This window comes from Crotalus tigris, unplaced genomic scaffold (genome assembly GCF_016545835.1).
Source record: "Crotalus tigris isolate CLP2741 ecotype Arizona unplaced genomic scaffold, ASM1654583v1 scf7180000017953.204902, whole genome shotgun sequence".
NCBI lineage: Eukaryota > Metazoa > Chordata > Lepidosauria > Squamata > Viperidae > Crotalus > Crotalus tigris.
In genome coordinates this window covers 165886-177500 of record NW_024096742.1, presented here as the reverse complement: position 1 = coordinate 177500, position 11615 = coordinate 165886, and the positions used below count along the sequence as shown (strand labels likewise).

At 49.2% G+C, this 11615-nt stretch overlaps 1 protein-coding gene across 1 annotated transcript in view; it reads left to right on the top strand.

Annotated features, from left to right (window-relative positions):
• The window catches only part of LOC120308897 (myosin-6-like), a 48086-nt gene that overhangs the window by 20586 nt on the left and 15885 nt on the right, over positions 1-11615 (top strand). Inside the window, exons 12-18 of the mRNA XM_039345560.1 lie at positions 1284-1460; positions 3110-3255; positions 3346-3436; positions 4457-4846; positions 6212-6338; positions 9908-10026; positions 10118-10314. Coding sequence (XP_039201494.1) covers positions 1284-1460; positions 3110-3255; positions 3346-3436; positions 4457-4846; positions 6212-6338; positions 9908-10026; positions 10118-10314 — 1247 coding nt within the window. The remainder of the gene's footprint in view (positions 1-1283; positions 1461-3109; positions 3256-3345; positions 3437-4456; positions 4847-6211; positions 6339-9907; positions 10027-10117; positions 10315-11615) is intronic.

The window sequence follows — 11615 nt, the reverse complement described above, 5'->3', positions numbered from 1 at the left end:
GGTCGTTAAACGAATCCAGCTTCCCCCGTTGACCGTGCTGGTTGGAAGGTCGCGAAAAGGGGATCACGTGACCGACCCCGGGAGTCTGTGACCGTCGTAAATGTGTTTTTAATTTTCCTTTTTAGAATTTTTAATAATTATATTTTTTAAAAAAAATAAAGCCCTTTGAAGGCCAAGCGCAAAATGCACATCTTCATACACCCGCCCTGGCATTGCTCCCTCACAGTTGCACAACTTCAATGCCCAAGGACCTACCGATTGTTAAAGAACATCACAGCCACACTTCATGGGTCTGCAGTCTCTGAAGCGCCTATCACAGCTGGGGGACTGGGCAGGCTGTCTGGTTGCCCACTTCATTCTAATACGCTCTCCTCTCCTCTTCTCTTTTTTCCTCCCTCCCTCCCTCCCTCCCTCCCTCCCTCCTTCCTTCCTTCCTTCCTTCTCCTCATTCCCAACTCCTTCCTTCCTTCTCATTCCCATCTATCTCTCTCCATTCCTTCTTTCCTTCCTTCCTTCCTTCTCCTCATTCCATCTCCCTCCTTCTCATTTCCATCTCCCTCCCTCCCTTCCTCCCTCTCTCCTTATTTCTTTCCTTCTCCTCACTCCCATCTCCCTTCCTTCCACACTCACTCACTCCCTCCTTCCTTCCTTCTCATTCCCATCTCCCTCTCTCCCTTCCATCCTTCCTTCCTCCCTCCTTCCTTCCTTTCTTCTCCCCATTCCCATCTCCCTCTTTCCCTTCCATCCTCCCTCCCTCCCTCCTTCTCCTCATTCCCATCTCCTTTTTCCCTCCCTCCCTTCTTTCCTTCCTTTCTTCCTTCCTCCTCCCTCCCTCCTTCCTTCTCCTCACTCCCATCTCCCTTCCTTCCACACTCACTCACTCCCTCCTTCCTTCCTTCTCATTCCCATCTCCCTCTCTCCCTTCCATCCTTCCTTCCTCCCTCCTTCCTTCCTTCTCCTCATTCCCATCTCCTTCCCTCCCTCCCTCCCTCCCTCCCTCCCTTTCTCCCCCTCTCTCCCTTCTTTCCTTCCTTCCTCCCTCCCTTCCTTCCTTTCTCTCTCCCTCCTCCCTCCCTCCTTCCTTCTCCTCATTCCCATCTCCTTCCTTCTCATTACCATCTCCCTCTTTCCCTCCTTCCCTCCCTCCCTCTCTTCTTTCCTCCCTCCCTCCCTCCCTCCCTCCCTTCCTTCCTTCCTTCCTTCCTTCCTTCCTTCCTCCTTCCTTCCTTCCTTCCTTCCTCCTTCCTTCCTTTCTTCCTCTTTCCTTTGTTTTTCACCTCCAGGTGAAGAACCTCACGGAAGAAATGGCTGGCCTGGATGAGATCATCGCCAAACTGACCAAGGAGAAGAAATCGCTCCAGGAGGCCCACCAGCAAGCCTTGGATGACTTCCAGGTAGAAGAAGACAAAGTCAACAGCCTGAGCAAAGCCAAGATGAAGCTGGAGCAGCAGGTGGACGACGTAAGTGGACCAGGGCAGAAGGTGGGCAGCCGTCCAGCCCTCCAGGTCCTGGGTCCATCCTGGACCGAGTTTTGCTGACCAAGTGTGGCAGCCTTGTTGAAAGATTGCAAGGCTGGTGGCCCTCAAAACCGGGGGTGGGATGTCCGCCCATCACTCGTTGGCCTCTGCCCTCGGCAGCATCGGGAGACGCCGATTTGGGACATAATTTTAGGGGCCGGCGAGTTATAGAGAGGGATGAGATCTACTGGATATTCCAATATTTGGTCATGCTGGTTACGGGTCCTAGGGGTATTAAACATGGAGTATCTGGAGAGAATCTGGTGGCAAAGTCTGTGGCATGGTCCACCATCCATGCTTATACTTAAAGGGACATTTGGTGGGATTTGGTTTGTATTTAAAGTCCTCTTCTCTTCTTTCCTTCCTTCCTTCCCTCTTTCCTTTCTTTCCTTTCTTTTCCTTTTGTTCCTTCTTCCTTCCTTCCTTCCTTCCTTCTTGTCTTCCTCCCTCCTTATCTTCCCCTTCTTGTTTCTTTCCTTTCTTCCTTTCTTGCTTCCTCTCTTTCCCTTCTTTCCTTGCTTCCTACCTTACCTTTCTCCTCTCTCCCTCTCCTCTCCTCCTCTTCTCTTTTTTCCTTCCTTCCTCTCTTTTCTTTTTCCTTTTCCTTTTCCTTTTTCTTCCTTCCTCCCTCCGTCCCTTCCTTCTTGTCTTCCTTCCTCCTTCCCTCCTCTTTCCCTTCTTTCCTTTCTTTCCTTCCCTCCTCTCTCACTCCTTCCCTTCTTTGCTTCCTTCTTTCCTTACCTTCCTCCTCTCTCCCTCTCTTCTCTTCTCTTCTCTTTTTTCCTTCCTTCTCCCTTCCTTCCTTCCTCTCTTTTCTTTTTCTTTTTCCTTTTCTTTTTCCTTCCTCCCTTCCTCCCTCCCTTCCTTCCTTCTTGTCTTCCTTCCCCCGTCCTCCCTCTCTTTCCTTTCTTTCCTTCCTTCCTTCCCTCCTCTTTCACTTCTTCCCTTCTTTGCTTCCTTCCTTCCTTACCTTCCTCCTCTCTCCCTCTCCTCTCTTCTCTTCTCTTTTTTCCTTCCTTCCTCTCTTTTCTTTTTCTTTTTCCTTTTCCTTTTTCTTCCTTCCTCCCTCCCTTCCTTCCTTCTTGTCTTCCTTCCTCCTTCCCTCCTCTTTCCCTTCTTTCCTTCCTTCCTTCCCTCCTCTCTCACTTCTTCCCTTCTTTGATTCCTTCTTTCCTTACCTTCCTCCTCTCTCCCTCTTCTCTCTTCTCTTCTCTTTTTTCCTTCCTTTTTCTCTTCCTTCCTTCCTCTCTTTTCTTTTTCTTTTTCCTTTTCCTTTTCCTCCCTCCCTTCCTCCCTCCCTTCCTTCCTTCTTGTCTTCCTTCCCCCGTCCTCCCTCTTTCCTTTCTTTCCTTCCTTCCTTCCCTCTTTTACTTCTTCCCTTCTTTGCTTCCTTCCTTCCTCACCTTCCTCCTCTCTCCCTCTCCTCTCCTCTCCTCTCTTCTCTTTTTTCCTTTGTTCCTTCTTTTTTTCCTTTTTCCTTTTCTTTCCTTCCTCTTTCCTTCCTCCCTTCCTTCCCTCCTCTCTCACTTCTTCCCTTCTTTGCTTCCTTCTTCCTTCTCTCCTCTCCTCTCCTCTCTTCTCTTCATCAACAGCTGGAAGGTTCTCTGGAGCAGGAGAGGAAAATCCGGATGGATCTCGAACGCTCCAAGAGGAAGCTGGAAGGAGACTTCAAGTTGGCACAAGAGAACATTATGGATTTAGAGAACGACAAGCAGCAGCTGGAAGAGAAAATTAAAAAGTAAGGGAAGCACCAACTCTGGGCCTTTGGGTTCCCCAGTCGGGGGGGGGGTTCAGGAGAAGGATTTACTTCCCAGAATTCTCTTTGCAGGAAAGAGTTTGATATCAATGAGCAGAACAGCAAGATTGAAGACGAACAAGCCTTGGCCTCACAGCTGCAGAAGAAACTCAAGGAGCTGCAGGTACCAAACGTTCATTGATGCTCGGCCAGGGAAAGGGGGAACAGAACAGAACAGAACAGACAGAACAAAACGTAGAGTAGAGTAGAGTAGGAATGAATAGAATAGAATAGAATAGAATAGAATAGAATAGAATAGAATAGAATAGAATAGAATAGAATAGAATAGAATAGAATATAGTAGAGTAGAGTAGAGTAAGTAGAGTAGAATAACAGAGAAGAGAAAAGAGAAGGGACGGGAGAGGAGAAGATAGGATAGGATAGACTAGAATTAAGACTAGACTGGACTGGACTGGACTGGACTGGACTAGAATAGAATAGAATAGAATAGAATAGAATAGAATAGAATAGAATAGAATAGAATAGAATAGAATAGAATAGAATAGAATAGAATAGAATAACGGAATGAATTGGAATAGAATAGAATAGAATAGAATAGAATAGAATAGAATAGAATAACGGAATGAATTGGAATAGAATAGAATAGAATAGAATAGAATAGAATAGAATAGAATAGAATAGAATAGAATAGAATAGAATAACAAGAGTTGGAAAGGACCTTGTAGATCATCTAGTCCAACCCCACATCCAAGCAGGAGATCCTAGCCTACACCATTTCCCCAGAAATTCCTCAGAATCTAGACCAGCCGTCTATTTTGCCCCAGGAAGTGAAGCTTATCAAGGACGGGTGGGGTGGGGGGGTGGATGGTTTCACATGCAGCCTAGATCCTGCAGATGTTCTGATGAAGCTTTGCTTGCTCACCTTCCACTCACCTTCAACTGCACGGACCGGTTCCTAAAAGGCTGCAGACCGTGACTGGTCCGCAGCCTCTCCCGTCCCTTCTCTTTTCTCTTCTCTGTTATTCTACTCTACTTACTCTATTCTATTCTATTCTATTCTATTCTATTCTATTCTATTCTATTCTATTCTATTCTATTCATTCCTACTCTACTCTACTCTACTCTACTCTGCCCTAGAAGATGGAAGGGTCTAGTGCTTTGTCTTTTCCCCCCCACCATTCAGGCACGGATTGAGGAGCTGGAAGAGGAGATGGAGGCGGAGCGCGCAGCCCGGGCCAAGGTGGAAAAACAGCGCTCGGATCTTTCGCGAGAACTGGAGGAGATCAGCGAACGTCTGGAGGAGGCCGGAGGGGCCACCTCGGTGCAGATCGAGCTGAACAAGAAACGGGAGGCCGAGTTCCAGAAGATGCGCCGTGACCTGGAAGAGGCCACGCTCCAGCACGAGGCCACGGCGGCCACCTTGCGCAAGAAGCACGCGGATTCCGTGGCCGAGCTGGGCGAGCAGATCGACAACCTGCAGCGGGTGAAGCAGAAGCTGGAGAAGGAGAAGAGCGAGCTGAAACTAGAGCTGGACGACGTGGCCTCCAACATGGAGCAGATTCTGAAGGCCAAGGTGGTGTGTCAGTGGAGGAGGGGGTCCAAAACCAGCTGAGGGGGCCATGGACCCACAAGACTAGTTCTTGGGTAGATTGATGCTTACCGGCGTTCCATCTGCAGGGGGATGCTGGAAGGAAAATGTGGGGTCCTTGGTGCTCTCTGAGCTTGGTTGTTTTCTTGCAGACGTTTCATGACCCAACTAGGTAACATCATCAGAGCTAAAAGGGAGTGGGGTTTATGGAGAGGAGAGGAGGAGGACGAGGAGGAGGAGGAGGAGGAGGAGGAGGAGGAAGAGGAAGAGGAAGAGGAGGAAGTGTAATAGAGCCGAGGTGGCGCAGCAGTTAAGAGTGCAGGACTGCAGGCCACTTTAGCTGACTGTGTTCAGCAGGTCAGCGGTTCAAATCTCACCGGCTCAAGGTTGACTCAGCCTTCCATCCTTCCGGGGCAGGTAAAATGAGGACCCAGATTGTTGGGGGCAATGTAAATATATATATACATTGCTTACTGGTGTACACCGCTTAGAGAGTGCTTGCACTTAAAGCAGTATATAAGTCTCATAAATAAATAAATAAATAAATAAAATAAGAGGACTGTGGGGTCCTTGGTGATCTCTGAGCTTGGCTGTTTTCTTGCAGAGGTTTCATGACCCAACTAGGTAACATCATCAGTGCTAGAGGGGAGTGGGGTTTATAGAGAGAGGAGGAGGAGGAGGAAGACTGTCCTCGGTGTTCTCTGAGGTTGGTGCTTTTCTTGCAAACGTTTCATGACCCAACTAGGGAACATCATCAGTGTGATGGTCATCAATATAGCACTGGTGATGTTCCCTAGTTGGGTCATGAAATGCCAGCAAGAAAACAACCCAGCTCAGAGAGCACCAAGGACACCAAGTTGTCCTCGTTTTCTTCCTTCTCCTCCTCTCCAAAAACCTCCCTCCCTTCTAGCCCTGATGCCATTCCCTAGTTTGGTCATGAAACATCTACAAGAAAACAATCCAGCTCAAAAGATCCCCAACAGTTGATCTCTGAGCCTCAAATATTCTTTTTTATCGCTTAAGTAATTGCTACACGTCAAGCTGGGCACCGTCTCCTGGAGTGACTTCAGGACCTTAAATATCATAGATGTTCCTACCATCAACTAGTATAGGACTAGTAAGATGTCCCTCAAGCACCACTCCCTCACAATCCACAGATTTGGTACCCTGCATGTGAAAATTCTGCAGCTCAACTCTGACATCCCAAAATCTACATTGTTCCGGTGGTTGAAGGCCCTTTTCATGACTAGGTCTTCTCAAGTGAAGCTAACCGCCGCCTGGTTTCGTCGATGAACCTGCTCAAGCTTCTGCCAGGTTTTCTTCGGGTTTAATTCTTCTATTTCCTGGCAGGCAAATTTGGAGAAGATGTGTCGCACCATCGAGGACCAGTCTACAGATCACCGCGCCAAGTTGGAGGAGACGCAACGGACCCTCAATGACACAAACACCCAACGAGCGAAACTGCTCACTGAAAATGGTAACCGGCTACCATTTTTCTCCCTCTTGTGTGTCTGTGGAGTTTCTACGTCATCCGGGCCACAGTTGTCCTGAAGATGCTTCTCCAAAAGGCAACTGGACTTTGTTTTTCCCTGAAGGCGCTTCACTTGGAATACTGCATCCAGTTTTGGTCACCACGATGTAAAAAAGATGTTGAGACTCTAGAAAGAGTACAGAGAAGAGCAACAAAGATGGTTAGGGGACTGGAGGCTAAAACATATAAGGAACGGTTGCTAGAATTGGGTATGTCTAGTTTAAAGAAGAGAAGGACAAGGGGGGACATGATAGCAGTATTCCAATATCTCAGGGGCTGCCATAAAGAAGAGGGAATTAAGCTATTTTCCAAAGCCCCTGAAGGCAGGACAAGAAGCAACGGGTGGAAACTAATCAAGGAGAGAAGCAACCTCGAACTAAGGAGAAACTTCCTGACAGTGAGAACAATTAATCAGTGGAACAGCTTGCCTCCAGAAGCAGTAAATGCTCCAACACTGGAAGTTTTTAAGAAGAGACTGGACAGCCATTTATCCGAAATGGTGTAGGGTTTCCTGCCCGAGCAGGGGGTTGGACTAGATGACCTCCAAGGTCCCTTCCAACTTTACTACTACTATTATTATTATTACTTCTCATCCAAGAAGCTTTCTTCAGTTCTGACCAAACGGTGGAGGATGGAAGGAGTTATATTCCTTGCAGTCATCTGGTCATTAGTACTCTCTCTGGGAATCGTTGAGGCTCCTTGGAGGCTTATCTGTGCCCTCAGGGGCACAACACAATCCTTTCAGCAGTTCCAAGAAGGTGTTGTGATTCCGTGGCAGCCTGTGATCCCGGTAGTTGAGTCTGGGGAATCAGAGGAGGAGAAGGAAGAGGGGCCTGGAGAGCCATCAGGCTCTGATGAGCTGCAGGACTTACAAACTAATGAAGAGGCTGGTCCTTCCACTCGTGATCAAGCTGAGAGCCATCTGTGCTGGGAAGCTGAGTCAGACTCGGAGGAAGCACAGCTGGAAGACTTCAGAGACGCTCGTAAACATAGACAGGTCACACGAGTAGGACAGAGGGAGGCAATGGGGCGATTCCAGGGGAGGAGGAGAAAGCAGTGAAAAGCCATGCCTTGGGGGCTGCGTAACAAAAGGGAACGTGTGGGCAGGGCTGGTTGCTGGAGGCAACCGTTTGCAAAGAACCTCAGAGTCAAGAGATGATGGTCTGTTTATTTTGCCTGTGAGTTATTTCCTGTTTGACTCATGCTCCGTTTTGCTTTCGGGCAAGGTCTCCATTGGAAAAGGGTTCCATTGCTTTGGTTTTCTGGGACAATGATCAGGTCTGTAACTCAGATAAAAAGGGTTTATTTTCCAGTCTACTGTTCAAAGAGGGGTTGTCTTTGAGAAGTAACAAGGACGTACATAGGATGGGGCAGAACAGACGGTTCAATACCCGTTTGCTCTATTCAGGTGACCCCGAAGGCACAAATAAACCTCCACGTGGCCTCAACAATTCTCAGAGGGAGTACTAATGACCAGGTGACCGCAAAGGAATATAAGATAAAGATTGCACCCAGTAAGTCTGGCACACTGTAGAATCAGGGCTTTTCAACCAGTGGTACGGGTACCACCTGTGGTACATTGGCACCTGGCAGGTGGTACGCGACCATCCTAGAAAAGGGGTAGCAGGGGAGGGGAATGAGCTGAACCGGTGGCAGCACCGCACAAGCCTGAGCGAGAGACGGCTGGAGCTGCAGGGCTGTCAGGGCTCAGCGGAAGGACCAGGATCAGCGCCAGGCTCCAGCTGGAGCTCAGCGCTGATCCTGGTGCTTCTGCTGAGCCCTGAAGAAGCACCAATCAGCTGGAAAGCAGCACTGATCATGGCGCTTCTGCTGAGCCCAGAAGAAGCGCCGATCAGCTGGAATGTTGCAGCCTCTCCAGGGTCTTGTGATTTACCTTCAGATGCTTGGCAACTGATTCATATTTATGACGGTCACAGTGTCCCAGGGTCATGTGAAGTGACCAAAACCTGCTGCAACCACCCAGCAGATGGGGGGAATAAATACCAAACAGCCCCCCACCCCACCCCCGCTGCCAATCCTCAACAGAAATGCTCACAGCAATGAAAACCTCGGACAGGAGGAAGAGCGCGGGTGGGCGGGCAGGCAGGTGTCTTGCTCGGCTGTGGCTTGGGGGGCACTTTTTTCAGTTCCATCGTAACTTCGAACAGTCACTGAGCAAACTGTTGTAAATCGAGCACTACCTGTACTTCATCACCTTTTTTCCTTTTTTTTTGTTTTGGTCATCAAATTTTTGACACCTTGCTAGGTGACTGGTGGTACTCAGATGTTGCCATATCCTAAAAATGGCACAGTGGGTGAAAAGGTTGAAAAGCCCTGCCGTAGATAAGAAGGAAGAAAGCAGACGTGGCTAAACATGTTCCCGTTCGGGTGTCTCCCTAAAGATATCGTATGTTCTCGGGTGGGTTTAGGACACTGGATCCTTGTCCTTGCTGTCCTTTCATGACCCCTGCATCCAGGACTCTGCAAGTGACCAAGGCGAAAGGGGCCATCTGTATGTATTCACAACTAATACTGTCCCTTAACTCCTGGTCATCACTCAGAGAGAGTATGAACGACCAGATGACTGCAGAGGAGTATCAATCCTTCCCTCCTCCACCATTCGGTCAGAACTGGATGAGAAGCGAAATGTCTTCAAGGAAAAACAAAGGAAGTCCAGTTGCCTTCTGAAAAAGTGTAGGAATCAGTGCTCAGTCATTGCAGGGTGCAAATAGGGCTGACTGCTTTCACAGTGTTTATTGCCTTACATACAGGTATTCAAATAGCATAAAGTAAGATGGCATCAGCATAGCGACCGCCGTTCTGTCGGTGAAACCCCTTGCCAATCCTTAAGGGGCCCCATCCAGGGAGCAGTTTCTACCACATCCTGTTGATGGAACCAGGCTGATATCATGTGCCAGCCTGGGGTAGTTTCCCACATGGCCACGGTGATGTGAATGGATGAGATCATGTAGAGCAGTGGTTCTCAACCTTTTTAATGCCGCGTCCCCCAACTGGTCGTAAGTCGAGGACTACTCAACCGGTCATAAGTCGAGGACTACCCAACTGGTGCAGCACCGTTTGCAGAATGGGACTTTTGGCGGGCTCAGCAGGGCAGAGACAGCCTGGACAATTCCTATGGGCTTTTGAAAGCCAATAGAATTAGACTCTATTCAAGAGAGTCTATCCTATTGGCTTTCAAAAGCCAATAGAATAAAAGGGAGTAGCACAGCTAAGGAAAGGGGGGGGGGAAATGGCGGACTGCGTTGTTTGGCGACCCCCGTGAAATGGTCGTTCAACCCCAAATGGGGTCCCGACCCACAGGTTGAGAACCACTGATGTAGAGAGAAGAGGCACGCAGGCGTTGGAAGGGCAGTTGGCTGCTCACGACCTGTACCGGGCCCCTATCTCAACAAATCAGCACCTTTGGGTCTCCCTCTTGTTTTCCTACACCTCTTTGTGAGGTCCATCACAGTAACTGCTGGGACTCCATTTTCTCTCTTTCTGTCCTTCCTCAGGAGAACTCGCTCGACAGCTTGAAGAGAAAGAGGCCCTCATCTCCCAGTTGACCCGCGGGAAACAGTCCTACACCCAGCAGATGGAGGACCTCAAGAGACACGTGGAAGAGGAGAGCAAGGTGAAGGGACGTCGGTTGGGTTTGGGCGTGGAGGGGAAGGTCGGCGTGACGGACGTCCTTCCAAATTTACCCGTGTTCCTCGCTGTCCTAGGCCAAAAATGCTCTAGCGCACGCGCTGCAGTCCTCCCGCCACGACTGCGATCTTCTGAGGGAACAGTACGAGGAGGAGATGGAAGCCAAAGCTGAGCTTCAGCGACTCCTCTCCAAGGCCAACGCGGAGGTGGCCCAGTGGAGAACCAAGTATGAAACAGACGCCATCCAGAGACCGGAGGAGCTGGAGGAGGCCAAGTAAGTGAGTCAGACGAATTCAAGAGGTCACATCCTGACCTTCACCGTGGACAAAAGGTAGATCGATCACCACCTCGGATCACCAGCAGGCCTGGCTTCTGACGTGGTGTTCATGCTTGAAGACTCCTTTCCTTGGAGTAGGCAGGCCGTCCCCGACTTAACGACTCGCGTTGCTCATGGAGATGTTAAGTGAGTTGTGCCTTACTTTATGACCATTATCACGTCATTAAGCGAATCCAGCTTCCCCTCCCCCCATTCCTCCATTTGCTTGTCAGACGCCGGCTGGGAAGGTCGCAAATGGTGATCCCGGGAGAGTACAACGGTCACAAATACATGCCAGTTGCCGCCAAGCGCCCGAATTTTGATCACGTGACCTGGTGGGAAGACCAGCTGTCCGTTTTTTTTTTCAACAAAGCTCTAACTTCAAACGGTCATTAAACAAAGGGGTTGTAAGTCTAGAACAGTGGTTCTCAACTTGTGGGTCGGGACCCCATTTGGGGTCAAACGACCATTTCACAGGGGTCGCCAAACAACGCAGTCCGCCATTTTTTTCCCCCCTTTTCCTTAGCTGTGCTCCTCCCTTTTATTCTATTGGCTTTTGAAAGCCAATCGAATAGAATCTCTTGAATAGAGTCTAATTCTATTGGCTTTCAAAAGCCAATAGGAATTGTCCAGGCTGTCTCTGCCCTGCTGAGCCCGCCAAAAGTCCCCTTCTGCAAACGGTGCTGCACCAGTTGAGTAGTCCTCAACTTAGTAGTCCTCGACTTATGACCGGTTGGGGGTCGCGGCATTCAAAAGGTTGAGAACCACTGGTCTAGAACTACCTACTACTCCAAAATCGTTTTGGAAGTGCTTATCGGTGGCAGCCTTTCCTACCTGGACTGCCGTGTGTTCTGATAACATCTCCAAGACGATGTCTACCAATTGAGGAAGGAGATTTGAGCCTAACAGGCCTCGCGACCCTCATCTGGGACCTGTTCAGAGCTTCTGGCCTCCATATCTTCCTCCCTCCTAAACGTGCACCCCGTACTACGTTTCCCCTCCCTCCTATGTCTTCTCCACCCCTTCCCTCAAGACCTCGGCCATCTCCTTTCACCGGCGCTTCCTCTAATGAAGAAGCTTTTGGCTCGGGTTATATTTGAACTTGACGGCGTATAAGACGAGCAAAAAGCTTGTTGGTTGGAGGAGATTTCCCCATTTAAAAAAAAACAAAACACCAAGGTAGGTGGGTAGGGATGGTTATGCTGGGGAGGGTGTCCTGGTTTTGAGGACCAGACAATTTTCAGTGACTTACGGAGCCC